Source organism: Sander vitreus, chromosome 9 (genome assembly GCF_031162955.1).
Source record: "Sander vitreus isolate 19-12246 chromosome 9, sanVit1, whole genome shotgun sequence".
In the NCBI taxonomy this organism is placed as follows: Eukaryota; Metazoa; Chordata; class Actinopteri; order Perciformes; family Percidae; genus Sander; species Sander vitreus.
In genome coordinates, this window is record NC_135863.1 from 9,588,153 (window position 1) to 9,614,109 (window position 25,957).

General features: G+C 37.4%; 1 protein-coding gene across 5 annotated transcripts; it reads right to left on the minus strand.

The window, feature by feature from the left end:
- Nucleotides 1-913: 913 nt before the first annotated feature.
- Nucleotides 914-24,989, minus strand: ptprc (protein tyrosine phosphatase receptor type C). Of its 5 annotated transcripts, none has more exons than XM_078258638.1 (32): nucleotides 24,879-24,989; nucleotides 24,664-24,773; nucleotides 21,600-21,659; nucleotides 19,032-19,235; nucleotides 18,721-18,873; nucleotides 18,476-18,499; nucleotides 17,924-18,190; nucleotides 17,591-17,827; nucleotides 17,375-17,491; nucleotides 16,889-17,026; nucleotides 16,624-16,785; nucleotides 15,997-16,140; nucleotides 13,381-13,589; nucleotides 12,730-12,790; nucleotides 12,471-12,579; nucleotides 12,147-12,184; nucleotides 11,716-11,825; nucleotides 11,463-11,553; nucleotides 10,991-11,067; nucleotides 10,764-10,800; nucleotides 10,524-10,621; nucleotides 10,042-10,167; nucleotides 9,702-9,859; nucleotides 8,331-8,466; nucleotides 7,128-7,277; nucleotides 6,887-6,977; nucleotides 4,105-4,241; nucleotides 3,695-3,829; nucleotides 3,465-3,587; nucleotides 3,190-3,347; nucleotides 2,423-2,558; nucleotides 914-1,730 (listed from the first exon to the last, which is right to left on the minus strand). In XM_078258638.1, the coding sequence occupies exons 2-32, from the start codon at nucleotides 24,725-24,727 to the stop codon at nucleotides 1,413-1,415; spliced, it is 4,068 nt and encodes a 1,355-aa protein (XP_078114764.1). In that variant the 5' UTR covers nucleotides 24,728-24,773; nucleotides 24,879-24,989; the 3' UTR covers nucleotides 914-1,412. The 5 variants fall into 5 exon arrangements, with proteins under 5 accessions (XP_078114764.1, XP_078114762.1, XP_078114765.1 ...); XM_078258636.1 differs by having other exon boundaries at nucleotides 15,997-16,149; XM_078258639.1 differs by lacking the exon at nucleotides 19,032-19,235 and having other exon boundaries at nucleotides 15,997-16,149.
- Between the last annotated feature and the right edge of the window lie 968 nt (nucleotides 24,990-25,957).

Below are 25,957 nucleotides of genomic sequence, written 5' to 3' on the forward strand. Positions count from 1 at the left end.
GTGATGGTTATTTAGAGATTTAAAAGAAATTGTAGCAGGGAATTCACTGAATCAGTTGAAGATACAGCTCTGATCAGAGAAATGTGACAGATTTGTATCAAGGACTCAAGCTTACAAAAGCTCATCATTTCCATGTGATGGATGGATTGTATATATGATTGTCCTGAATTTGAGGAATCTGTTCATGTTGTATTTTGTGTGTCTTACATTTTGTAACTGATTGCCTTTGACAATGATTACACAAACAGTTGATTTTAAATGTTATCAAAGTAAATTATTATTAACAGTTCAACCTCCACAGGCTTCTATATCATATTTTATATTTCAATTTTACTTTTCTACCTTTTCAGTGACGTTTGTGCCCTTTTTGTTTGAACCTTTTTTAGAGTGGGTTTGGGGAGCATTAGAACACCTGGTTACCAGTTAAACCACAGTCTATTACGCAGTTAAAGTTAAGTCCATTGTTCAAAGGCAGTCCATTGGTGGATGTTTGGGAGTGTAATGTTATTGGGTGCTCAAAGGGAATCAAACTGGCAACCTTCGGTCAGAAGTCCGTCTTTTTTAACTTTAGGTCACTGTTTTCTTACCGGTCACATCACATTAATGAGCACAAGTGTTTGTTTTTTTCCAACAGAGCCCAGCCCACATCAAACCAGTGAGAAGAGCACTGACATCCCTCATGTGAACCAATCAAAACGGTCACTGTGACTGAAACTACTAACTTTGGCAGAAAGTGTTCATGTAGTAACCCATCACTAAAAGTAAGAAGCTGAATGCGTAAATGGGTTTTTGGAGGCCTGTAAAATATGTTACAGACTTGGTAAATCCAGCTAATATAGTTCATCCATGAAAAAAACAAAACTTTCAAAAGACAATGTTAATGAGCAAATACTCATAAATACATAAATATGAGTCTCTTTGTAAGTCTCTTTTAATGAAATGACACAGTGTCACATAACACATTTCGAATTTAACAACAAATATGCCAGATTTATATATATATATATATGTAAGCAACCGATAGCATCCACTTATTTAGGGAGAATAAACATGCAGAAACTAACTCAAACTCAACATGCATTTATAGAGCGATATAAAACAACTAGTTTAAATGTAGTTCTGAGATGTCTCTTATCAAGGCCCCTAGTTTGACAACAGCATTTCTATAAACTTTGCTCACAGAACTTAATATTTGCACCCTTAACCTTTTCTATTAAAATATTTATAACTTAATTTAAATCATATTTTTGGACATTGACATTAAAATATTTGATCAAATTCTTTAACACATCTCAACCAAAACAACACTGTCTTAACAATGTTCATACATTCATAAAGTAATTAAAAGAAAGCATTCAGCTAAAGCGCTTATTCCCAATGTAAAAGGCACAGCCGTCCAGCTGCCAGCCCTCTCAGACCTCCACAGTGACAGTTGTACTGTTGCTGGTGTCCTCCAGTGGTGTTGTCTCTGTGGAAACTTTTTCAGGCTCCTCTTTTTTGTCTTCATTCCCTCCATCAGCCACAAGAGGACTGCTCTCTACCGCCTCCTGCTGGTCATTGGTGGTAGTGCTGGCTGGCTGCTTAGCCGTTTCCTCTGTTGGCTGCTCTTCTGCTTTGGTTTCATTGACAACCTGGACAGAGTCAGCTGCAGAGGCCTGTACTGCTTTCACTTCCCCATTCTGGAAAGGGAAGACTCCCTCCAGGGCGTCATACAAGAACTGGTACTGCTCCTGTAAAAGACACAGACAGACTTGAGTGGAAACATAATGATATAGTGCTAAGCTCACTCTACAAGTGAACCTTTCTTTGTAGACTTTCTAAACAATATACAAAAAAGAACATTCATTTTAAATGATACAACTAGTGATATTCTATATTTTTTCTTATTGGCAACAAATGCCACAAAAAGACCAAAACCAACAATTAATTTATCCTTCTCACAAGTATTGCCTGTGTTGCCAAAGCTTGATATACTACAGCTGATTCCTATGTCTATAATCTATAAAATCTATTGAAAACACATTCATGAGCCACACAGTCTCACTGCTTGACATGTTCCTTCATTATGATGAATATGGGCACTGTAGTTTATTTTGAATCAATTACATACCGTCCTGCTGCTGTAAATACTGAAGCTCACTCATCCTTTAATTCTTCAAAATGACATTCTAATCTAAGACACTGAATTTAAATGACAGCAATTCAACAGGCTTAAAGTGTGGTGATGGTGAAGTAAAATACATTATGTTAAACATTTATCTCTTGGTATAAACTACCACAGTATAGACCTATAAACAAATACCAGGAGGTACATAAAAAACATCATCTGTCCATGACCAGTCAAGTGTTGTAATACTTTTCACTCTCATTAAAGCAGTGAAACTTTTTGCTAACAGTAAGATACTGGGATCCTCTTTCTTACCAGGCTGGAAAGCATCCCTTGTCTTTCCTTGCGTAGGGTTTTGACCACCTGGAAAACATCCACCAGCTTCTCAGTCTCAGCGCTGTCCAGCAGGTTCCACAGAGCACAGAAAATCCCTGAGCGGGACGAGCCATCACTGGGGAGAGGGAGCGCACACACGCACACGCACACGCACACGCACACGCACACACACACACACACACACACACACACACACACACACACACACACACACACACACAGGTTAAGATCACACTTTGTCATTTTTCCTATTAATTGTTGTTGACCACACCTTTTTCAGTTTAGAGCAGGCTGCAGCATCATCCCAATTTATATATTTAGATAATATGACTATATTATATTGCTGTAGTTAATTGCTGCTAGATATGTTAAGGATTTCAAGCAAATGAATATAATGAATGTAACAAGCCTAGCGTCCCCCAATATGTTCTGACAAATGTTGAAGGCTTAAATTAAAATCTGACAGTATTTTTCTATAAATACTTTAATTCAAAAAAAGCCATGCCACTCTACAGCTTAAAGTGGTGTCAAATGAGCTGTAACCTTTATCAAGCTCTTTAAGAGCGACCTCATAGGAATTACAACTTGGTTCTGCCCAAAAACTCGAGTGAGTGAAGAGGTTTTGTCTTCTAAATGAGATTAAAGGCCTGAAATTAAGCTTTGAAAGCTTCTTATGGATATGTTGTGGTTATAAACATACTGCCCTTTAAAGATACCAGAGGACATTTTCTGTGAGGTTGTCTTACTTGCAGTGGACCACGACAGGCATGGTCTTCTGTGATTTTCTGCCACAGCTGTGTTTTATGTCCTTGATCATGTCCGTGAGATCTTGAGGACTCTGCGGAAGCTCGCTGCTTGCCCACTTCAGGAACTGGAAATGTTTCACCGGCCGACTGTCTTTCCTCTGTTGACAGGAGTGGTGTGGATTTAAAACAGCTTGAAATGACCAGTCACACCACAGGTTGATAGTGATAAATATGGGAATAGAGCAGACTTTGTGAGTAGGTTGCTGTTGTGTTACCTTGACATGATGGATTAGCATGTTGCGGCTGATGAAAGTTGGGGAGGTGTCCGTGCTTGCCACCTCCACCTCAAAATCCCCAAATGTTTTCTTGTCTTTATCCCAGTAGACATAGTCAGACTCCTGCAAACAAGAAGACACACGAGAAAACAAGTAGATTTACCATATTTGCACCAAGAGCATGTTTAGTGTATTCTATATGTAAAGTATACAACATTATGGTACTTTACCTGATCTCCCTCTTTGCAGTCTGAGAGCATTACAATAGTAGATGCTTTCTTCTGGTAAACCATCAACCAGAAGTCAGCCATGGTGTCTGGCAGCGGAGTCTGTGTTGCGATGAAGGTGCACGGTCCCCAGTATCCCTGTGTGGACAAGAAAACACATCCGTCTATTGTTGTACACAATCCAAACAAATAGCACAAATTTAATTAGAAAATTTAAAAATTCAACTGACTGCATGAAAGATGAGAATTAATTCAGAGTTCATGAGATTACACCTGCTGCAACAGGAACACAGTTTGCCATGAGTCAATTTAACAAAACACTTTTTTTTTTTTGTCTTGGCATCGAGGTTAATGTTGGAGGTATGCAGAGACAGGTTAGTAAATCAGCTGAAAGTGTCCGTGAAATAACGTACATCTATGTGGGAGGCATTGATGTATTGAGTGGACTCCTCATCCTCCTCATCTGATGACTCATCCTCGTCTTCCTCATCGGGGTCACCATCATGACTGCGTCCTTCATCTACCTTCAGCAACACTCGGTTGTAGTCATCTGAGGCACAAGTGAAATTAAACATATTCACTCTGCTGTATGACTGCAAGTACACTCTAAACATGGTGTACATACACAGATATATTATAGTTGTTATTATATAGTGTAAAATGTAATTTGGGTAGCACTTTATTATAACCATCACACCATCACAATACAGGTATTAGTAATAATACATTGTATTGTACTATAATTTATGTTATTCTAACAGTTTATTGTTGCACACATCATAACATTTTATATATCATATATATACAGTATATATATATATATATATATATGTAATGTAATATGTAATAAGTATTTGTTAATGATTACCAAATGATCTGTAAACCGTCACAAAAAATATTTTGGATGCTATTACTGATGATTATATTACCTTGTTAATGGTAAATAAATACTTTGTAAAGCATTTATGAACATTATTTAGATCAATATTATCAGTGCACAAATAATTAAATAATCATCTTTTTTATCACTAAAAAAAGATTTAATTGGGCCAAATTAATGTTACTTGATGCTTTACTGTATAAACCAATTATTAATATTTAACTAATTATTATAAGCCTTAGTTATAACTATATAAAGTTGTAACTATATAATAGCTATCCAAATAATAATTAACCATTGATCTATCTAAATGTATAAACACATTTTGTTATATTACACGAATGATAAAACAACAGAAACATAATAAATTATCATTTCATTGTTTGTTAACAGTAAAATAACTATTATGGAAAATTGATAGTTCATTAAACTTGAGTTTAATGAACTATCAATTTTCGATTTATTAATGATAGCTATTATAAAGTAACAAAAGATAGCAACACAGATGTCTATTTACTTGATGGTTTTATTACTTAAGGTGCAAAACAGTGACTAACGTTTCAATGTAAAGCTACATCTTCATCAGAGTCCTTGGAGAGAATGGGCAATGAAGCCCTTAATGAGAATCATCAACAGGTGTGTAAGGGGGGGCGTATTAGCTGCCTGAAGATACACCCATCTCAACCAAGGTGTTACACTCAATCAGTCATTAAAGGGCGATGCCCACACACAGTTCAAAAATGATTAAAAAAAAAAACAATGTTGATAAGTAACAATGTAGATACGTAGCAAATATAAAATGTTTACAATACAATGGAAATAAAAGTATATTCATCTTAAATACTATACTTTAACATATTTTGACTTTAAAGAAAGCAAGTTAAATTAAATTCTTCATTTAAACCTAGAGGTTCTAAAGTGCCGAGTGTATGTATCCAGAACGCTTCCCTGCATAGAAGTTTATTAATGATATCACCACCCCTGGATGGGGGTATGATTTTCTCAATTCCCCAAAACCTCAGTGATGCAGGGGAGCCATGATTGGCCTGCTTGTAATGCCTCGCCATGGCATATGTTAAATTCTGGGTACGAATAGCTGTCTTATGTTCAGATATTCTTAGTTTGAGTTGACGTTTTGTTTGGCCTATATACGCCAATCCACAGGGACACTTTAGAAGGTACACTACATGTGTACTGTTACAATTAATAAATGAAGAGATGGAGTATTTCTTGCCTGTGCGCCAATCCACCTAGGTTTATATTTAGGCGTGCTGGCAACATTCGTGACCGACTGGTCCATTCAGATATGTCCAATCCACCTCTGACCACTTGGCTCCCCAATCCACCTCTGGGTTTCTATAAATGTGGTAACTGTGCACAATGCTCTAACTCGACCAATGCGAAGGAATTTTCACATCCTCGCACAGGCAAGAAATACTCCATCTCTTAATTTATTAATTGTAACAGTACACATGTAGTGTACTTTCTAAAGTGTCCCTGTGGATTGGCGTATATAGGCCAAACAAAACGTCAACTCAAACTAAGAATATCTGAACATAAGACAGCTATTCGTACCCAGAATTTAACATATGCCATGGCAAGGCATTACAAGCAGGCCAATCATGGCTCCCCTGCATCACTGAGGTTTTGGGGAATTGAGAAAATCATACCCCCATCCAGGGGTGGTGATATCATTAATAAACTTCTATGCAGGGAAGCGTTCTGGATACATACACTCGGCACTTTAGAACCTCTAGGTTTAAATGAAGAATTTAATTTAACTTGCTCTCTCTAAAGTCAAAATATGTTAAAGTATAGTATTGAAGATGAATATACTTTTATTTCCATTGTATTGTAAACATTTTATATTTGCTACGTATCTACATTGTTACTTATCAACATTGGGTTTTTTTTTTAAATCATTTTTGAACTGTGTGTGGGCATCGCCCTTTAATGACTGATTGAGTGTAACACCTTGGTTGAGATGGGTGTATCTTCAGGCAGCTAATACGCCCCCCCTTACGCACCTGTTGATGATTCTTATTAAGGGCTTCATTGCCCATTCTCTCCAAGGACTCTGATGAAGATGTAGCTTTACATCGAAACGTTAGTCACTGTTTTGCACCTTAAGTAATAAAACCATCAAGTAAATAGACATCTGTGTTGCACCGGCTATCTTTTGTTACTTTATACCGGTTTTGTCCCGCCTTGGTTGCACCGGATTGTTGTGGTCTGCAGAAGCGCAGAGAACTTTCTCTTTTTTAGCTATTATAAAGTGTTAGTATTATTTGTCCCTCCGCTGAGACCATACTTACATGGGATGACAGATGAAAAGCGATTTTTCTTCTTGTTCTCTTCTGTGATCCCTGTGTTGAATGTCCTCCAGTTTTTATAGGATGGGAGTCTCTGAATTGCAAGACAAAGACTTTTAACATCTGTCATTTCTTCCTTATTAATCATCATCAAGAGGTGGGCAGGAAAAAGGAAAATGAGAGGGCTATGTTTTTAAACACATTTTAAAAGGCTCTGAAACACTAATGTTGTGAAGTGCCATACCTCAAACTCCTCCTCCATTAAGGTGGGTTCATTGCCTGGGTTCTTCTGTTTGAGCGTGCTCAGTGTGCTGTGGAGCTCAGACACAGTGAACTCAGTCTCTCCAAACTGATTGTGCTCCAGCAGCGCCTGGTGAATCAGGATGTACTGGGCCTGCGTGAGGACAAATGTACTTAAAAAATAAAGGATATACAGTTTGGGGATAGAACAAATACACAAACTGCTACTGAGCTACACAATCCACATCTCAGGTCTCTAAAAGGTTACAAATCCCTATCTAACTCATCCTAAACTTGTTATCTCTGCCTCCTTCTCTGTGATTGGTTTAGGTTGAATAAACAAAATGTTGCTTTTGTACTGTGTCAGCTTTCCAAGTGTTCTTCATAAAAACAGTTAGTGTTCTAAATATGATAGAATAGAATATAATAGAATACACTTTATTGCCCCTGAGGGGAAATTTGTCTTGGACATAGTGCTACAATCTGTTGCGTCACAACACAAACATGTAACAGAAAAAAACATTCTAAAATCAACATAGCATAAAAACATAAACATAAGATCAACGAAGCATCTTAGGACATAAAAGGACACATATGACTGTACAGACAATACGACATCTTAAGTAGTAACTGTAATAATTAAAGTGTGTAGTGCAAAAGTGCTGGTGTATTTATTGCACTTTTGCTCTGTTGGGCTAAGATTTGGGTTCAGCAGCTTGATAGATGTTGGAATAAGCAATTACTTTAGTTGTGTTGTGCATTAAATGTACAAATATACATGAAGCATGTACTGCACATGCTCATACACATACTGTGCACAGCCTCCAGAGAACACAGTTTCACGCCACACTCACACTCAATAAACTAGCCATGTGTATTATATACTGTATATATTTATACTATGTCACTGTGTAACACACTCAAGATGTATTGTGTAATAGCTGCAAATGAAAGATAAAGTCAAACTAGAACCTGAAGTGCGCCACCAAAATGATTATAGACTTTCATGATGTGTCGTGATTTTTAATAAATAAATTGATAAATAACTTGTATTTGCATTTTGAGTAGGCTACACACACTGAGAACTGGAGTCAAATTCCTTCCATGATTGTGTTAACACACTCAGCCAAATAACTTAGCTCTAATGAGACACACACACCTGGAAGTACACACTGTGTCTAAAATATGATCTAAATTGATGTTTTACCTCTACTTGAACCATTAGACATCTCTGTCTGCGTAGTCGGACTATGTAACCGTAGATGTCCACTCTGCCCTCTGCCTCTAGACCCTCCATCATGGCATCGATGCCAATGTAGGTGCCTGTCCTGCCGACTCCCGCGCTATACATTAGATAATAACATTGTGTTAATATATGCCATTGAACATGTCTATCTTTGGCAAGTATGGTAAAGGGGAAGTCAAGCAATAGTTTAGAATCAAATAGAGACAGGAAATGTCCTGATGAGTCAACCTGATTCGCAATGACTTGTTGCAGTGTTTTTTCTCAATTCAGAAGCCATAGAAGCAATGAAGCAAGTTCAGATGCGTGCCTGAAAAGAGACTTTAACAAACCTACTGTGTGCATGAGAGGGTCTGAGGACTTTGGTCATATGTTCAAAGAAAGTGATCCAGTCAGACTTTCCCCTAAGAGGAGTCCAGTTTTGCATAACAGGGATATAAACATGAACTTTACTGACATTGCACACAGTACATATAAGTACAACTAAATACTCTTTAGCATTTACACTGATGCAAACAGTAGCACATGTTTATAAAGATATATTCTGTATATATATATATATATATATATATATATATATATATATATATATATACACTAAATGTACAGTGCAAATGAATGCAGCTCTGGTATTTAAACCTACATTGTGTAATTTTTTGAGTTGATTCTTAGCAAAAAAACCTTTGTTCTTTCACAAATATGTACTCATTCATGTGTAATTATTTCCACCAACTAATCAAAGTATTCTCGTAAGCGTAGAATCTGCCATTCAGAATCATTCAGAATACATACGAGCGACTCGCTCGAATGACGGCAGCCATGTAGCGCCTCCATCTTTAAAATACATTAGCCAAAGAGGGACATACCTCCGCATTTCGCCCTCTTACACCTATTGGCACCGTGACGAATGCCAGGGGGAGATTACTCACCAGGGAAGCGAAAAAGAGAATTAAAACGACAAAGCAACAAGACCAAAGTTAATATTGGAGTGACTAAAACAGCTGCGTGTAAACGATGGAGAGAGCTAATTTCGGGTTCGGCCACCGTAGGAGGAAGGGCTAGAAAGTAATATTCAGTTGGTTGTCATATACAATTTCACCGCTAGATTAGAGAAATTCTTACACAATGTAGCTTTAAGTAATGTACTAAATACTGGGGGAATTAGCACAGAATGTGTTTCCAGGTTTGACATGCCATAGAAGAAGAATGGAAACATTGGGAGATGGGAAGATGATAGCAAATGCACAATTTTGTTAAAAGAAACTTTGTTTATTTTGATATTTGGAACAAACACAAGTGAATGTCAGCTGACCTCAAATGGGAGCTTGTACTAACCTGCAGTGAATGACGATGGGGCCGCTGAAGAAATTCTTGAAAGCATTGACACGCCGCCTGAGTTTCAGGAGCAGATGTGGCTCCCCTGGGACGCCGTGGTCCGGCCAACTCATGAACTGGATGTGGGTCACCTCCCTCTCTGAGTTCTTCTCCCGCTTCTGCAGACACAAACACACACAGACACAAAGATGGTTATGCAAACATGCACAAAGACATATATGAACACAGATATAATTATATTTGATCAAGTATATTTATTGAGATAAAGATGGACAGCTATACTGGCCTTCACTTATACACAGACACACACGTTAAAATAACTGTTTTTATCGAGACTCACATTAGTCAGACTGAGATGGCGGATGGTGTAATCTGGACAGTGGTCCTCTGAGTTCAGCTTCACTATAAACTCCGCAAAGATCTCTGTCTCCCGGTCTGGAGACGGCCAGTACTGCGCACACTTGACCTGCGTGCAACATGAGGGGTGGGGGAGTGAGGGACAACCCAATTTTGCACATCAGTAACACATCAGTAACACTGCATGTTGATGCATATTAAAAGCGGACTGCTAAAGATAAAACAGTAACATTCTCTAAGAAATCAGACCGCAGAGTGCACATGAGTGTGGATTTTGGGCTTGTCCATATCTGAAACAGTATGTGGCAGAGTATCTATGATGTGAGAATGTATGAGAATGTAAGTGACTGACAGACTCAAGTCAGTCCGTTATGGGAAGCTTTTGTTGCAGCCACATAAAGGACACTATTTACTACTATAACATTATAACCAAAGTCAACTAAAAGATCAAACTCCTGTTCTTACCCTGTTTCCCTCTTCACAGCGTGTTACCATTACAATGATAGAGGACTGCTGCTCCCAGACCATCCTCCAGAAGTCACTGACAGTCTCGTCCTTCGGCCCTACAACACACACAGAATATATATACTGTACACACAGACATGCACACTTAGTATCAACCAGAAACATAACACAAGTGTACTGAGTGAGTGAGTGAGTGAGTGAGTGAGTGAGTAAGTGAAGTATTTGATAACTTTGCTTTACCTTGAGCTGCAATGTACTTTTTGGATTCCTTGTACCCCTGCAGCAGGAAAACAGATAATGTTCAATTAGGTTTAGGTTGTCAATTATTTGTCAGAGAGGGATCATGAGGCCAAAACGTAGCCATTTAACATGACTAATGTGTGTGACTAATTGTGTGTATAGCTTGATAATATTTGATAATTATTACGACTGCAGCAGTAGTAAAAGTAGTATGATATTTTTCATACATCAATGAAGCTGGCATTGATGTAGTCAGATCCTGTCTCTCCATTTCCGGTGGTCAGCTGGACGCGGTTATAATCATCTGGTTCAAGACAGAAAATAAATAAATAAATGAATTAATAAATAAATAGATGAATAAAAATATCGCAGAGGACACCTTAACAGCCCTAAATGAATGAGAAATCTAATTAAGAAGCTGTTTATGGAGATAACCTGAAATATAATAGGCATAAAATACGCTGATGTAGAAACCTTTTAATCCATCACTAATTTGCAACATTTCCCACAAAAGTTTAATACAACTAGAGATATTAAAGAAATAGCTGCCACAGTCTACAAAGTATGGCAAAATGTATGAGTGCAGACAAGCCAAGTTACAAGGTATTATACTAACTGATTTATTGTTTAAAAATACACATTACATATCTAGTAAGTGCTTTCATCTCTTTAATCCAAAAAGCTTCATGTCAGACTCACATGGCAGGATGTCCACATAGCGGTTCTTGGGGACGTTGCAAGGCTTTTTGGCCTCTTTCACGCTGTACCTTGAGAAGATTCTGGGGATGCTCTGAAAGCAGAAACAAATTATGTAATTTGCCAAAGACCAAGCAGCAATTCTAGAGTACCAATTACACTCTTTCTAATCTATAATTGGCCATGGTCCTTAGCATGCACAACTATCCAATAAATACAAAATATAGATCCCTAAAAACACAGATATAAAGTGTACCTGAAACTCATGCAGGAAAAGTCTTCCCTCATCTGCAAGCTTCCTCTTGTAGGCGTCTAGCAGTAACTCTGCTGCAATTGGCTCGACAGGCAGCAGGTTCTCCTCATCATCTACGACAGCAAACCAGCCAGCAGAAACAATGTAATACTGTAATAAAACTCATTTAATACTTTGCAGTATTTCAAATTGCAGTATAGTAAATATTTGAATATATTTCTGTTTTTATGAATTATTTGCCTTGAAACATGTTTCTAAATTATATAACTAGAAAGAAAGGAATACCTCTGCATATTTGGACATAACATAATAAATCATTTAAAAACAATTGCTGTTACACATGGGTGCATTTTATCACATACTTAAAGAGTGCCATGATCATCTGGTTCAAGACGAAATCAAGGACAAAAACAGGAGATCTAAAGTTTACTCACTTGCTGTTGAGATAAGCATCAGGTTTTCACCCATGTCACTGGAAAAAAAGAAAAGAAAAAAAAAGTGAAGATTGGCTTCATAGAATTTAAATTGTATGTAATATAGAATTGAAAAAGAAGGCCTACATAAAGAGTTTTATAAGTAATAATGATATGTCTATCTAAATGCAATAATAGTGCTCTCCATGTAGTATAAATAAAAGGTATTGTGGTAACAGTAGAATCACCTAGCATATTTGTGTAAAACAAAACAACAACACAAATAAAAATTAAAATAAAAACAAAAGCAATTTGACCGTCAAACTGATGCAGACGGATCCTTACTGGGACTTTGTGCGCTTCAGAATGTAAATCTTGTAGACGACCAAAAGCAGAGACACAGACACGACGATGATGAGGAAGACCAGAAACCCAATGACAGCTTTGTCATTATCTGTAGAATAATGGCAAAATAATATCAAAGTGTTGGCATTTATGTTAAAGATACAATGTATAGAAATGGACGTGTGTACAAAATAAAATGTGTCAAATGATTTAAGGGGACAATGAGACATTTTGTGGCAATAATTAAAACCTCACATACAGCTAGTGGTAACAGATTCTTTCTTGGGGTTGCTGTGAAAATGTCCGTTGAAAGCAGTCACCTGAAAACACAAAAAATCACTTAATTTGTGCCTAAATACGATATTTAGAATGATAAAGAAAAATGCCACAACATTTGTTCTGATTGGTCTAAAGCTTTGCAATCTGCTACAGAAATACTTTGGACGTGAAGTATCTAACAACTTTAAAATGTTTAGATTACATGACACAACACACATATAAATAGTCAAAGTCAGGATTTTTTTTAAATATGAGGGAAAACGCTTACATTGTGTTTATTAAATGTCTTCATATGATTTGTTGTCACACTGCATATGTGTACATGTTTTTGATAGTCATCTTGTTGAGTTACTAAGTGCCTGATTGTGCTGCTTGTAGTCTCTGAGATACAGCCATTTTCTTATCATACTATATATGGTGTTTGGGCACATGAAATAAGTAGAAAGGTCTCATGTGCCCAAAGACTAAATATAGTATGATCAGGAAAACCCATGTTTCAGCCAAACGGTTTGACCGATTTTGAGTCCAGAGAATACTCCACCAAAGAAAATTCATAATTTGAGTTGCAGGCACAAATGGAGGAATAAAGTTATAATCAGATTGTGAAACCAAAAATTAGGATTACACAAACCTTCAGTTCGTATTGCGTTGAGTAGCTTAGATCTTTGAATTTAAAACCGCATGTTTCGTTTTCCAGCTTCTTCTGAGTGACACCAGCATAAAGAAGAATTGCAACAAACTTTTTCTCAGGTCCGTTAAAATGTTTTCTATAACTACAGGTTACTGTTATCACGTTATTCTCTGGAACGGCCACGGACAGAGTAGCTATTTCATCTGGTTCTGTAAGAGAGTGAAGAAAAAACAAAACATTTTCATTTAGATACAACACTTTATGCTTTCCTACACTTACGTTGACATTTTATTTAGCTATAACAGCAGTTTAAACAGTGATTAGCATTATTAGTGTGTTGCTGTATTGATTGTCCGGATTTTCAGAAGTAATATGAAAACAAAATGTGCAAAGCAAAAAAAATACTTAAGTTTGCATTGAAAACTATTCATTATAAACTCAAAGTAAAACAGATCAGCAAATTACTTATTAGTCAGTATTTTTATAAGTTGTTAAATAATGAACAATAACAGCTTTAAAAGTAACTAAATGTAATGTTTAAATGTTTCTGAAACGGTGTCATTTTGTCATCTGATGATCATAAATGACCGGTAACAGCAAGCGAGACTGAAAGTGAACAGAATTCTATTTTTATATAGTTTTTATTAATGCCTTTGCTTGGGTCTGATTTAATGATTTACGGCAGGTAGACTGGCTCTACAGTAACACATTGTGACGGATCACAGTTTTCGGTATGACTCCGAAAAAAGCCTGGGTTAGTGAGTATCCAGCGAGCTAAAAGGTAGTAGGAGATTTCTTTATATAGGCCTAATTGTATTTTACTTTAATTGTAGAAGGTATCTGCTGTGGTTATGACTGATACTGGGGCAGGAAAAAAAAGTTAAACAAAGAACAACTAAAAGCTGAAAGGAAACGTGACAGAGCACGGTTGGGACATATAGATGGATACAATTACGGGATTGTAAATGATTCAAAACCGACCCCAAATTGGCCCTCAGGTATGTAATATGTCTATTTCATTCATAAAATAACTTTACAATGGGCGATGTGGTTCTGCGTCAGTAGCCGATGTTAAATTATGTCCTTCTATTTAGCGCCCGGTTTTTATTTATTTTCAGTAAATAGTTTGTGTTGGCCCACTGTTTTTCTTTTCCCTTGTCCTCCTGTACTGGTGTAAAGCTGCTTGGGTCTCATGAAATGCGCTTTATAAATCTAAGTTATTCATATTATTATTACATTAGTTGCTACAACAAACTCTTAACGCTTTGGCTCGTGACAGTGATACCTGGTTTAGCTCACGATAGATCCAGGCTATGTTACCGTATGCAACACTTGAAATGCAACAACGCTTAAAACATTTCTGCTTTTGTCCAAAGCGGTCGCTAGAATCAACACAAACTGACTTTAAATTCAACTTTGTAGTTCCATTTAAACCAATCTCACATTGCCTGACCTATCTCCACAGCCCTGTGGAGTAAGATCTGGCTACACCACACATACATTCTGGGATAGGAGAAAGAAACGCTGTGGGTTGGGCATTTCTTTAAACCAATCACAATTGACTTGGGCAGCGCTAAGCCCTGGACGCAGCAACAGTGGCTCTGCAAAATAGTGTCGGGAAGAAACTTGTTTTGGTGGAACATTTGCACCTAGCAAAAGAAAACGCCACATACAATATTAAATGAAGTTAACTGTTCACACAGTACAGTAACTGGAACAATTTAAATTAGCTAGATACACGGTTAAACGTAATTTGCTCCTACTAGTTCCTGACATTGGGGCACGATGTCAGGCTTATCCTGGAAATGTACTTCACATATAGAACATGTTTAAATTAAAGAGAGTCATTCTTACAATGAAGCTATGAACATGAAAAGGAAACTGTATGTGTTAAAGCAGGAAACAATATAATTATAAGATGACATGTAGACACAAAAGTAAATGGAAGAACAAGTATTTAAAGAAAAAAAATCATTTCAAAGTTTGTTTTTTAAATTCATTAGTCAGGTCAGAACTGAACGAAGCTGGTAGATTTCTCGTCTAGTAAAAGAGAATAACACTGACAATAACCACTGTACTACACTGACATTTATTCATTATTCATTATAATGACTTGAAGAGTAATGTTCCTATATAGTCTACATGAGGTGTATTGGTATCAAGGAATAATTATCAGCATTTAACTCCATCTGTTAAATAAAAGACTAAATAAATAAAAAATCGGATAAATTACATAATTTATATAATGATGACGAATAGAACAAATAACATCTAAAATTAAAATTACTATAATTAGCTTAAATAAGAATTAAATAAATGATTATAGTAAATCTTGGATTAATGTTCTAATCTCATTTAGTAACTACATTTCTTGTACAGGAGCTTTTCGAGTCACAGCGCCTCACAGATTGAAACAGTTCTAACGCTATATGATGTTAAAACAGTGTTTCATAACAATGTTTACTTTACACACAGTTATCCGATTTGGATATTTAACAATATGTGAAAAACACATCCTTAGACCTGTTGACTGTCTGTGGTGGAACAAAAAGGGCACCAGCTGCATGCAGTGGGGCACCAGAAGGGCACCCGAAATAAACATTTTTAGACACTTACTTCCAATCGCAGTCTCCTTTGTAACTGTCTTCATTTGTTCGGGAACTTCCTTGTCGTTGTATTTGGGTTGGACTGCACAGGTATAGCTTTTGTATGGTTGCAGTCCAGTAATATTACATGTTCCTCCTTCGGGTAGTTTGTCAGCTTGAACGGCTACATAGTTTCATTAGTAACAATTAGTAACATTAATAACAAGACAACCAAGACAACTTTCCCATTTAGTGACAAGAAAATGGAAATGAAATGAAACAAAATCAATCAATCAATCAATCAATCCCCTGCTGTGGGACTAATAAAGGATCTTAAGATAACAACCAGATGCTAATTATTTACCATGCTGCAATTTTTAGCTGTTAACATTTTTTGACCTTGTTTACTTCTTATGGAAACAATGATATCAAACTCTGACAATCCAATGTTATTTATGTATCATATTTCATGTCATGTCACATCTTTACCAATCTCAGGTTATCTACACCTAGCATCACTTAGCATGCTAAAGTGTTAGCATGTAGCACAGTGGATGATTTAAATGTCCACAGTATATTTCATTATTTAGGTTAAGTGACCAGTAAATAATCTCCAAAAGTGCATTACTGCAAAGTTATTTTAAATAACTGTACTTACGTTTGTGATTCTGATTTGGGGCAGTTAGATGACAACTGCAGTTATAAGAAAGCTTCTTCTGAAGATTAGGAAGGACATCGTGACAATTCTTACTGGTCGTGCTCCATTTCAGATAAATGGAGGTATTGGTTACACTCTGCTTCGTGAAATTTATTGTAAGATCTGTTGGAACACATCAGAAATCTGTAACACTGAACTGAGGATCTGGAGCAGTTATTTTTATCTTTTGTATCATTGCACTGAGGTGAAATGAATATTAGCATACCACAGTCAACCCTGAACTTGACAGCCGTTTTTTTGTTTTCAATGGTGACGTTGTTTTCCTTGAGCTGACCAGTACAGCTGTAGTCTGTGAAGGGCTCCAGCTCAGACAGTTCCTTGGTGTGATTGAGTTTTCCAATTTCTGAGGAGACATAAGGATGACAGCATCTCTTCAATAACTTGTGCTAATGAGCACTTATCTTTTGTTTTTAGATTCCAATGTGGACACTTTCAAGCAAATAAATACACAAATAAATATGCCATTCAACTGACTCACAGAGTGCACAAAGCATTTCCTTGACTTCATCTTACAACAAAAGACGATTGCGATTCAGTTTAAAGTAAAACTGATTTTCATCGTCATTTCTGTTAGTCTAACCACAGTGTGAGCATCTAATGTGGCAAATTGCCTCTACCTATTCCCATATAATTCCATTCATAATGTTGGTGACAGACACATTTTTTTTTTACTTCTAGTCTTTCAACTTACCCTGACAGGTGTAATCAATGGTGAGATTGCTGCAGTTTGGAGGTAATTTTATTGATTCTATTTTTACAGGAAGTTGTTTTAGAAACGTCTGATTTATTTCAGTGGGATCTAAGTAATCTGTGAAAAAAGAAAGCAGCATATACATTAAACATGATGAAATAAGGTCTGCACGCACCACATGTAATTCAAAATACATGAGGACTCTACTGTACATACCAACAGTGATGCTTCTGGTGAGGTTAAAGGAATTCAAACAGGTTTCTGAAGTGAAATTTGTAGTCAAATCTGTGCAAATGTCATCGTAACGAGATTTGATACAGAACACTGCACTGCCATTTGTGCATTTCTTAGCTGGAATATTATTTGATGAAAATAGTGAAGAACCGATGTCCCAATCACTCCAGTAACAAACGCATTCAGGCTTGAAGCTGCCTTCTTTAATGTCATCTTTACCTGAAAAACACAAGTTAAATGAAATCTGTCTGGCTCATTTCTTAAATTTAAAAGAAAGTAAGATGAAATTCAACAGTATAAATTATCTTTACTCACTTATTTCCTTTGTCCGAGTTTTATTTTCAGTGTTTTTACAGGCTTCTTTGCCAGCACTATCACTAAATGTCACATTATGCTCATATTCAGTACAGGGCTTAAGGTCTTTGATTTCATGTGTTGTGACTTCATGTGTTGACTTTTGAATGAAGGAACGAACGGTCTTTGGACCGTCCTTTTCTTTAATGTTTATTGTGTAGTTGCCAGGGGTAGAGTTCATCATGTCAATCTGGAAGCCAAACCTGATGGCTTTGACAGTGTAAGAACCTGCACACAAAATCAACAGAGTTATAAACTACAGTACATCACTAAGTTATCTTCTAGTTAATATAAACCACATGATGATCTTTGAATCTCAGAGAGTTTCTCCACGTAGATGTTGAACGTACTCCTTAGATTTCAAACACTCTGGACACTCCCTGTATAAATCTACTTCAATAGCTGGAGAGAAATACTGGACACCAATATAATTACTTACTTGTGTTTATTTAGATAAGTGTAAAGATGAAGTATATAAAGTATTATATCTTGAAAAATAATGTTGATACTCACACTGTGGAGGGGCTTGTGTGGTGGCTGGAGAACATGTTCAAATGAGATTAGAAAAGGAAAACAACACAATATTAATATATGATGAAACAACTTTAAAATACTCTTCCAAAGAAACTTGCAAGTGTCTGTATTTTTTATTTCTTGTAACCCACTCCTTAGCAGTGCTAGTGTTAGTAACTGCCGTCTATACTAACAGAGTCTAATCACAGAACAAATGGAGACCTTGTAAACGACAAAATTCCAACCTTTGGTGGCAGTCACTGTGGTGTTGGAAATGGTGGTTGGAGGTGAAGTCTGGGATTGAGTGGTGTTTGCCTGAGAGTCTAATGTCTTGCTTGGTGTGGGTGAGGGTGAGGATGAGGGTGGGGGTAAGGTGCTTGCAGGAGGAGCAGGATTGGCTGTAAGATGGAAAGAAAGCTGGAGGTCACCTTCAAGTAGAAATACTTTAGTGCCAATAGTCTTACCTGATATAATGCATATAGTGTGTCAGCAATACTACGCTGGATGCAACGCTGATGTTTCCAATAAAACTGTAAACTGAGGCTAAATACATTACCAGGCATGTTAGTTGTGTTGAGTCCTTGATTTGAGGAGTTTGAGGTGAGGGTTGGCGGGGTGAGTGGAAGTTTGTGGGCTGTTGTTGGGGCGTCTGAAGACATGACAGTAGTTGTTGTCATGGTGCGTGGAGTTGAGGTGGTGACCAATAAGCTGGTTTCTGAAGGTAAAGTGGACTTTTGGGTGGTGCGTGGAGGTGAGAGTGCTGAAACACGTGTTCCAAGAAAACAAAATTCAGGCCAAACACAATATCACAATGCTAATTCCTACTTCATCAAGGGTGCTACATGTAAACGATGATGACCACCTAAATCGTGTTTCTTTTTGTTACAAAGGTGCTGTTGCTACTTGTCAATCCTTCCCCTCATTTATGTCTTTGTTTTAACAAGAAAAGAAGAGGTAATAAGGCCATATTAGCACTGTGCAGAGCACATTTATATTCAGAGAATGAAAGGCAGTATCAGCTGGACGTCCTCAGTAGGACTCTGCAGCTAAAATAGTGGAAATGGAGATGGCGTAAGCATTACCTGTAGCGTAGCATCAACCTACCTAGCTTAGCTTCTTCACAGAGTCAATACAATTACTATTATTAAACCAGAGTTGATGAGGACTCAGCCTGATTTGAAAGACAAGTTTGACCACCTTAACTTTGATGACAAGTTTCTATAGCTTTCTCACTCCAATTCAGGACAGCTTATTTCTATAAAGCCAGGATCAGTGGATAAGACGGAACAACGTTTTTTCAAATTTTCCAGAGAATGTCACGTTCAATCTTTTCCATCCTATCCCTGTTCAGATACAGTATAACTTGACAAACAACCTGTAGAGTAGCATCAGTATAGACATCTGGCTTGTTCTTAACTCACTTTGCCGACACTTCAGACACGGAAGCAAAAAAACGTGAATACATTGCATTGGGTGAGCAAGCAAGGGATCATTGTATATGACTTAATCTATATAATATGCACAAACACTATGCACCCTCATTGGGATATTTTCTCATGACTGGAAGGTCTAATTGTAGGCCCTCAAAAGTATAAATGCTATAAACCCAGTTATAGTTAGTATGCTTTACCTCTGCTTAAAAGCAAGCTACTTAAGAAATAATGGGAGAATACAAGTAAGTAAAGTTAGACCTGAAAAAGGCCCTTTCCTCCCCATGCACTATATGAATGTCACACTATTTCCTGCATTGGACTTATGAAAAATATAAATTAAAATCACCATTGCAGATTAGTTGCACACCATATACATAAGCGTTTAATACTGCTTTGGCAAAGTAAAATGTTCTGAAATGAGCACAAACTACAGTAAAGTGAAATATACATGTTTTCTACATGCATACAGTGACTGTCTGTAGGTAAGGATAACTGTGGCCCCACATTCCTCCACCAAAGGATTGCTAAGTGTTAGGCTTCCACATGTAGTTAACTTTGGAATTGTTAATTGAGGCCTGCAATTAAAACCTTGGGTGAGCCAGGTCACTAAAATGGAGGTCAATGTCAACCAAACTACTTAATAAGAGTGAGAAAATATATTTATGTCACTCATTGTGCATAGAGCACATTATTTCAATTTGAAGAGCTAATTCATTCCATGATTTTCTGCTGGCTCTGGGGCTGCTGCATCCATGAAGAGATGAGACAGTGAGAGAGAAAGAGAGTGAGAGGCATACCCCTGGTGGCTGAAACGGGTAATTGCATTGTTTCAAAAATGAGTGAAATAATTACTTTTGGCATGACCAGATATTTTATAAATATTTTAAATAACACAAAACTAAATGGTGGTAGGTAATACATCAGATTTCATATAGGCCTACTGCTTTAGTAAAAAAAATATTTTTTCAAGGCTCTGGCACTCCCCTGAGATCTTCGACGCATATGCAGGACGCAAAAAAACGAAAATTACTGTTGCACTAGTCTGGACATCTTACCGTACCAACGTTGCAATAAAGGTTGCCTAAATGTCATGTATATACATTTGCTGTCAGCTCACTAATTAATTGCGCGTTTTGTGTAGATTTGGACTTTTATACGTTTTATTCCACATTGTTTGTACATACTTTTTTTTCGTGTCATTGGATTACGGCAAAATACAGATGTTTTTTCTCAACGTGTCTTAACGTTTCATGGTGTGATTGCGCTTCGTTTCTGCGTTTGGAGAGGTATCTCAATAGACTGTAGGTCGAACACTGATTGTTCACCGTTACATTATAGTTGAATGTAAGTGTCGGGGCATTGCCGCGATTGGATTTCATAAGGACAAATTGTTAAATTGTTACAATGTAATTTAAAATCTGCTTTAAAAATAAACATATATGTTTATTTTGCATGTTTGTTTTGTCCATATGTGCTCGTTATGTGTTCCCCAAGTGGTAGGCCAGGTCTCAGCTGCTACAATGAGTTTTATTTATTTTTGCCCCCCCCCCCGGCTAGAATGTCAAACTCCGCTTATGGTGAGAGGTAGAGGGAGGCTGAGGTGAAGGTACTGCACAAGCCACTTAATTAGAATTAACCTTTTTATTCATTAAAATAGCAATTGAATGTTATATTTATATATTGCCACTCACTTGTTGTATTTGGAGCTGGTGCTGGATCTGGTTGACCTGCAGGTTGATCTCCATCGTCGCCTGTAAATAGAGAAAATGTGTAAATCATTGTAGCTTTTTGTCACAAAAGAGTACAGTGTAGTGCATAGAATATGCAGATAAAGAAAAAAGAAACAAACATCAACAAACTATGGTTTTTGTGTGTGTTCTTTATGTAAAGTGCTCACTTTATCTGACAGATAAAAGTCTTTCTTGCAGGGCCAAAGCATTATCAGGTCAAAAAAGAGGAAAGCGACCATTTTCATCTTTAGTTCTCCATGAGGCAGCGCTGTGCAACCTGGTTGCTATGGTAATGCAGCAAAGAGCCAAGGAGGGTGGGGTGGGGGGGGAGTCCAACAATGAGTCTCAGGATGTGGTTTGGCGCGCTCTTGTTTCACTATATCGAGCAGAGATGCTTGCTCTCTGCACTCTGACATTTTACCACTTTATACTTTGTGGTGACTGCTTGTTTGAATTGTTTCAGTGAAAGGTTTGAGAGATGCAATCATGCTCTATGAATATTTCAAGTAGCTGATGAGTAAATATTTGATCATAACTAAGTTTGTATCAGCCACAGCTTAAGTTTTGAAGTTTTTAAGTGAAGCCTCCTTGGTAGTTTGGGTACTTTCTTATTCGGTGTTTTCAGGGCTGAGTGTGAAACAAAGGTGTGATACTCTAAGCCCGGCCTGTTTGACAGAGAAAGAATGTGAAATAGGGGAAGGGAGACAGAGCGACCATGGAGAAGACCTTCAACAGTGCAAAGTTGACAGCAGTTGGAGTTTAGTGTGAAAATTAGAGCTCAAATGCCCCCACACACCTGTCCCTGAATCCATTTACTTGACAGACATTTGGTAAAGAAACCAACACAGTGATCTCTCTCTCATGTTTTCTCTCTATCAGTGTTCACCATCATTTTCCTTTTATCTGCCTCCACTTTCTTCTCCTATTTTGCATTGGCAAGCCCACCTCCAACACAGCTTAAATTGTGCAGCATGCTTAACATTTCTGACCTCACTTCTTCATTTTGGCACTGCACTTCCCCTATTTTTCGTGAGTTCTCAAGGCCTATACTTGTGCTCTGTCTCTGCCAGGAAATGAAGGCAACTGAGAATGGAACACGGAAGTGGTCAACATTTTAATCACACAACTCTGTCCTCCTGCAGCTACAGAAAGCGTGATACTTTTGCATCTTGATGGGCCACAGTTGCTCTCACCCAGTTAATTTAAATAAATTAATTTGGTGTCCATGTGATCTTTGAATTGGATTTTACGCTGAATATTGTGTGTGTTGGGAGAAAGCTCTTCTCACATTTATATTATATAATATTGTGGTAACATAAGATGGATACTTATAAGTATACAAATATGCATTGAATGTCAAAAGTATTCACTTCCCTCACAAGGGACACTTTTATACAGAACCAGCATGCTATGATGTTGATACTTTAAGGACATTCAGATATAGTTTTACTTGAGTAAGATTTTAATGTTGGACTTGTAGTGGAATAATGTCTAACTGTGTACTTTTACTTAAAGCATCTGAATTATTCTTTCTGCACTGGGTAAAAGTACTGAAGCAATACCACTCTGTAAAAACACTCCATTACAACTATAAGCCAAACACTGTAAAAGTATTATCTGTAACCATAAAGTACATCAGAATGGTACTAAAGTGAGTAACTGTGTTTAGTTACTATCCACCACTGGCTGTATGCTATTATGTTAAGGTGACTAAATAAATACAAAATGATTTCAAAGATAGCCTCATAGCTATTATACACTATTGCGACTTACTCTGCAGTGTTTTAATTATAAAAAACGATGCTCGACCAATGGAAAACGCAATTGATGCAAAAAATTAAGACATATATATATATATATATATATATATATATATATATATATATATATATACTGTATATAAGAAACGCCAACATGTTGATGGGGTGTACTACGATGACTCACCTTACACACTAGCTAAGAAGGACTATATGTTAGAAACAAACGACAAATACTGACCCCCACTGACATTACAGACAGCAGAGTGAAATAGAGTGACTGGTTTATTTCAGCTCATGTGTACAGACAGCGGAAAATAGCAGAATTGATTTGATTTGCTGAACAGTAGCAGAACTCAGAGTGATGCAAGAGGCAGTAAGGTGGGTCTGACTTAACACACGCATATATGCATGCACACACCCACTCACACGCGCGCGCACACACACACACACACACACACACACACACACACACACACACACACGCAACCCCACGTACAGACACTCACATACAAACACTCACACACACTCAGATGTGTATCATAACACCCACAGCCTCTAGGGTTGAAGTGAAGAGCTTGCAGGGACACACCCTGAAAATCCTCTCATCTCTGACAGACACACACACACACACACACACACACACACACACACACACACACACACACACACACACAATGTAAAGCAGAACAGAAATTGCAAAAATTCCCATAGCGTTGTACCAAATGAACACGTTTTAAAGAGAGTATTCTTATTAACAACCATCTTTGATTGAACATAACTGTTTATTCTTTTGCCAAAGGGGCTCACAAACCTGTCACTTTTTAGCTTCTCACATCACAAGTGTGCGCTGTAATGTCTTGTGTTCTTAGGTTTGGAAAGTTTAAGAAACGTGAAGTAGCACAAACGGAGGCGCAGCTCAAAGACATGATATACTGTAGCTTGTCATTTCTGCCCTCAGTTTTTAATTTAAATTATTTTATTTTGTGCGGTGATGTTTTCTAGTTAAAAACAAAGGAGCAAATTGTCAAGCGTTTGCTCTGACAGATTCATGTCTCTATCTGAGGCATGGAAAGCATTTACATGTTCTCATAAACAAGATCAATCATATGCTACATTTTCAAAAACAGCAAAGTTAGGAGTTTAGAATAAAAGACCTTGTCACCTACAGTCTTGAAGACTTTCACATGAAAGACACAAGGAAACAACTTCATAAAACACCATTTCTTTTCCTTTTCTGCCTAAAGAAGAAAAAGATAGTTACTTACAGTTGGCCAAACCGATGATCCCAGCACAGAGCAGCAGGATCTTGAGACCCCAGAGACCTGCCATATCCAGGAGTTAGGGTGTGTACGGCCACACACCATACAGTATAGTTCTAGTGGGGACCAACAGGCAGATATTCACAAGGAAAACCGAAGCTAAACTCAATTCTAAGAGAGAAATAAGGTTTTTAAAAGACACGTTATTTTAAACTACATACGTTTTCTGTCTTATCAGTGGACGCAGCTTCCTGGTCTTGTTCCCCAAACCCTAAACCTCGCCTCTGGTTTCAAGTCAAGCAAGTCAAAGTGATGTCACACGCCTGCCTTTACCTTAACACTTGGTGACAGGAAGCTTCATTTCAGCTACGCCACCAAGAACAGGAAGTCTTCTCTCATCTAATCTTCACTTGCTTTTGCTCAAGTGTTTAAACCCTCTGACTTATGAAAAAGAAGAGTGTTTAGCTTAAGTGTGAAGTTTTTGTGTGTGGGTTTGACACATTAGGCTTTTAGATACATGCTTAATACATGGCTGTTATCAAATTCACAGTTTAACTCCATATCAACAGACAGAGAAATGAAAGAAAATGGGGATGTTAACACACATTGAGGCTTCCAGGTGTCTTTTGTCTAGTTGGCTTCTGTTAGGCTGTATGAAATCAGACTCTATGAGAACATTTTACTGAGACACGAGACATACACTAGTGAAACTTCTCAGAGCTCCTCTTCTTTCTCGCTGACTCCTCCCTGCTCTAAAGCTTACAGGCTTCGAGTCGCTCGGCCATGTAATCAAAGACTCACAAGGAGCTAGCACTGCAATGTTCAAGAAAAAAAAATGCAGTCTTTCCTCTCTTAAACTTTGCTCTCTGTCTCCCCCCCCCCTGCTCAGTCTAAAGACAGAAATCATGTGGCCATTGGCTCCAGAAGTGAATTTCTTAATTTCTGCTGTTCCTTCTGTGTGAAATACATTCATAAGGGATGTTAGATGTCTTCAAAGTCATTGATCGTGAACACTGTTTGATCATCATGCTGTGCCTTGGAGCCTAAAATGCTTTACTTCTGTTTACATACACAAGAAAATAGGGGATAAAAGAGGAAGGAGAGGAGTAGAGAAACTCCCCAGGGAGCGAGACTCACACACTGGGTGGTGAGTTGATGTGAATCTGAATGAAACACAGTCAGCTATTTCACGCAGTTATATAAAAATAATACATGCAACTAAGCAGCCATTTTTTTAGTTTAGACAGTTAGACACTGAGCTGGTAGAGGCTTTTACTTAAACATATAGTGGATGAAGCTT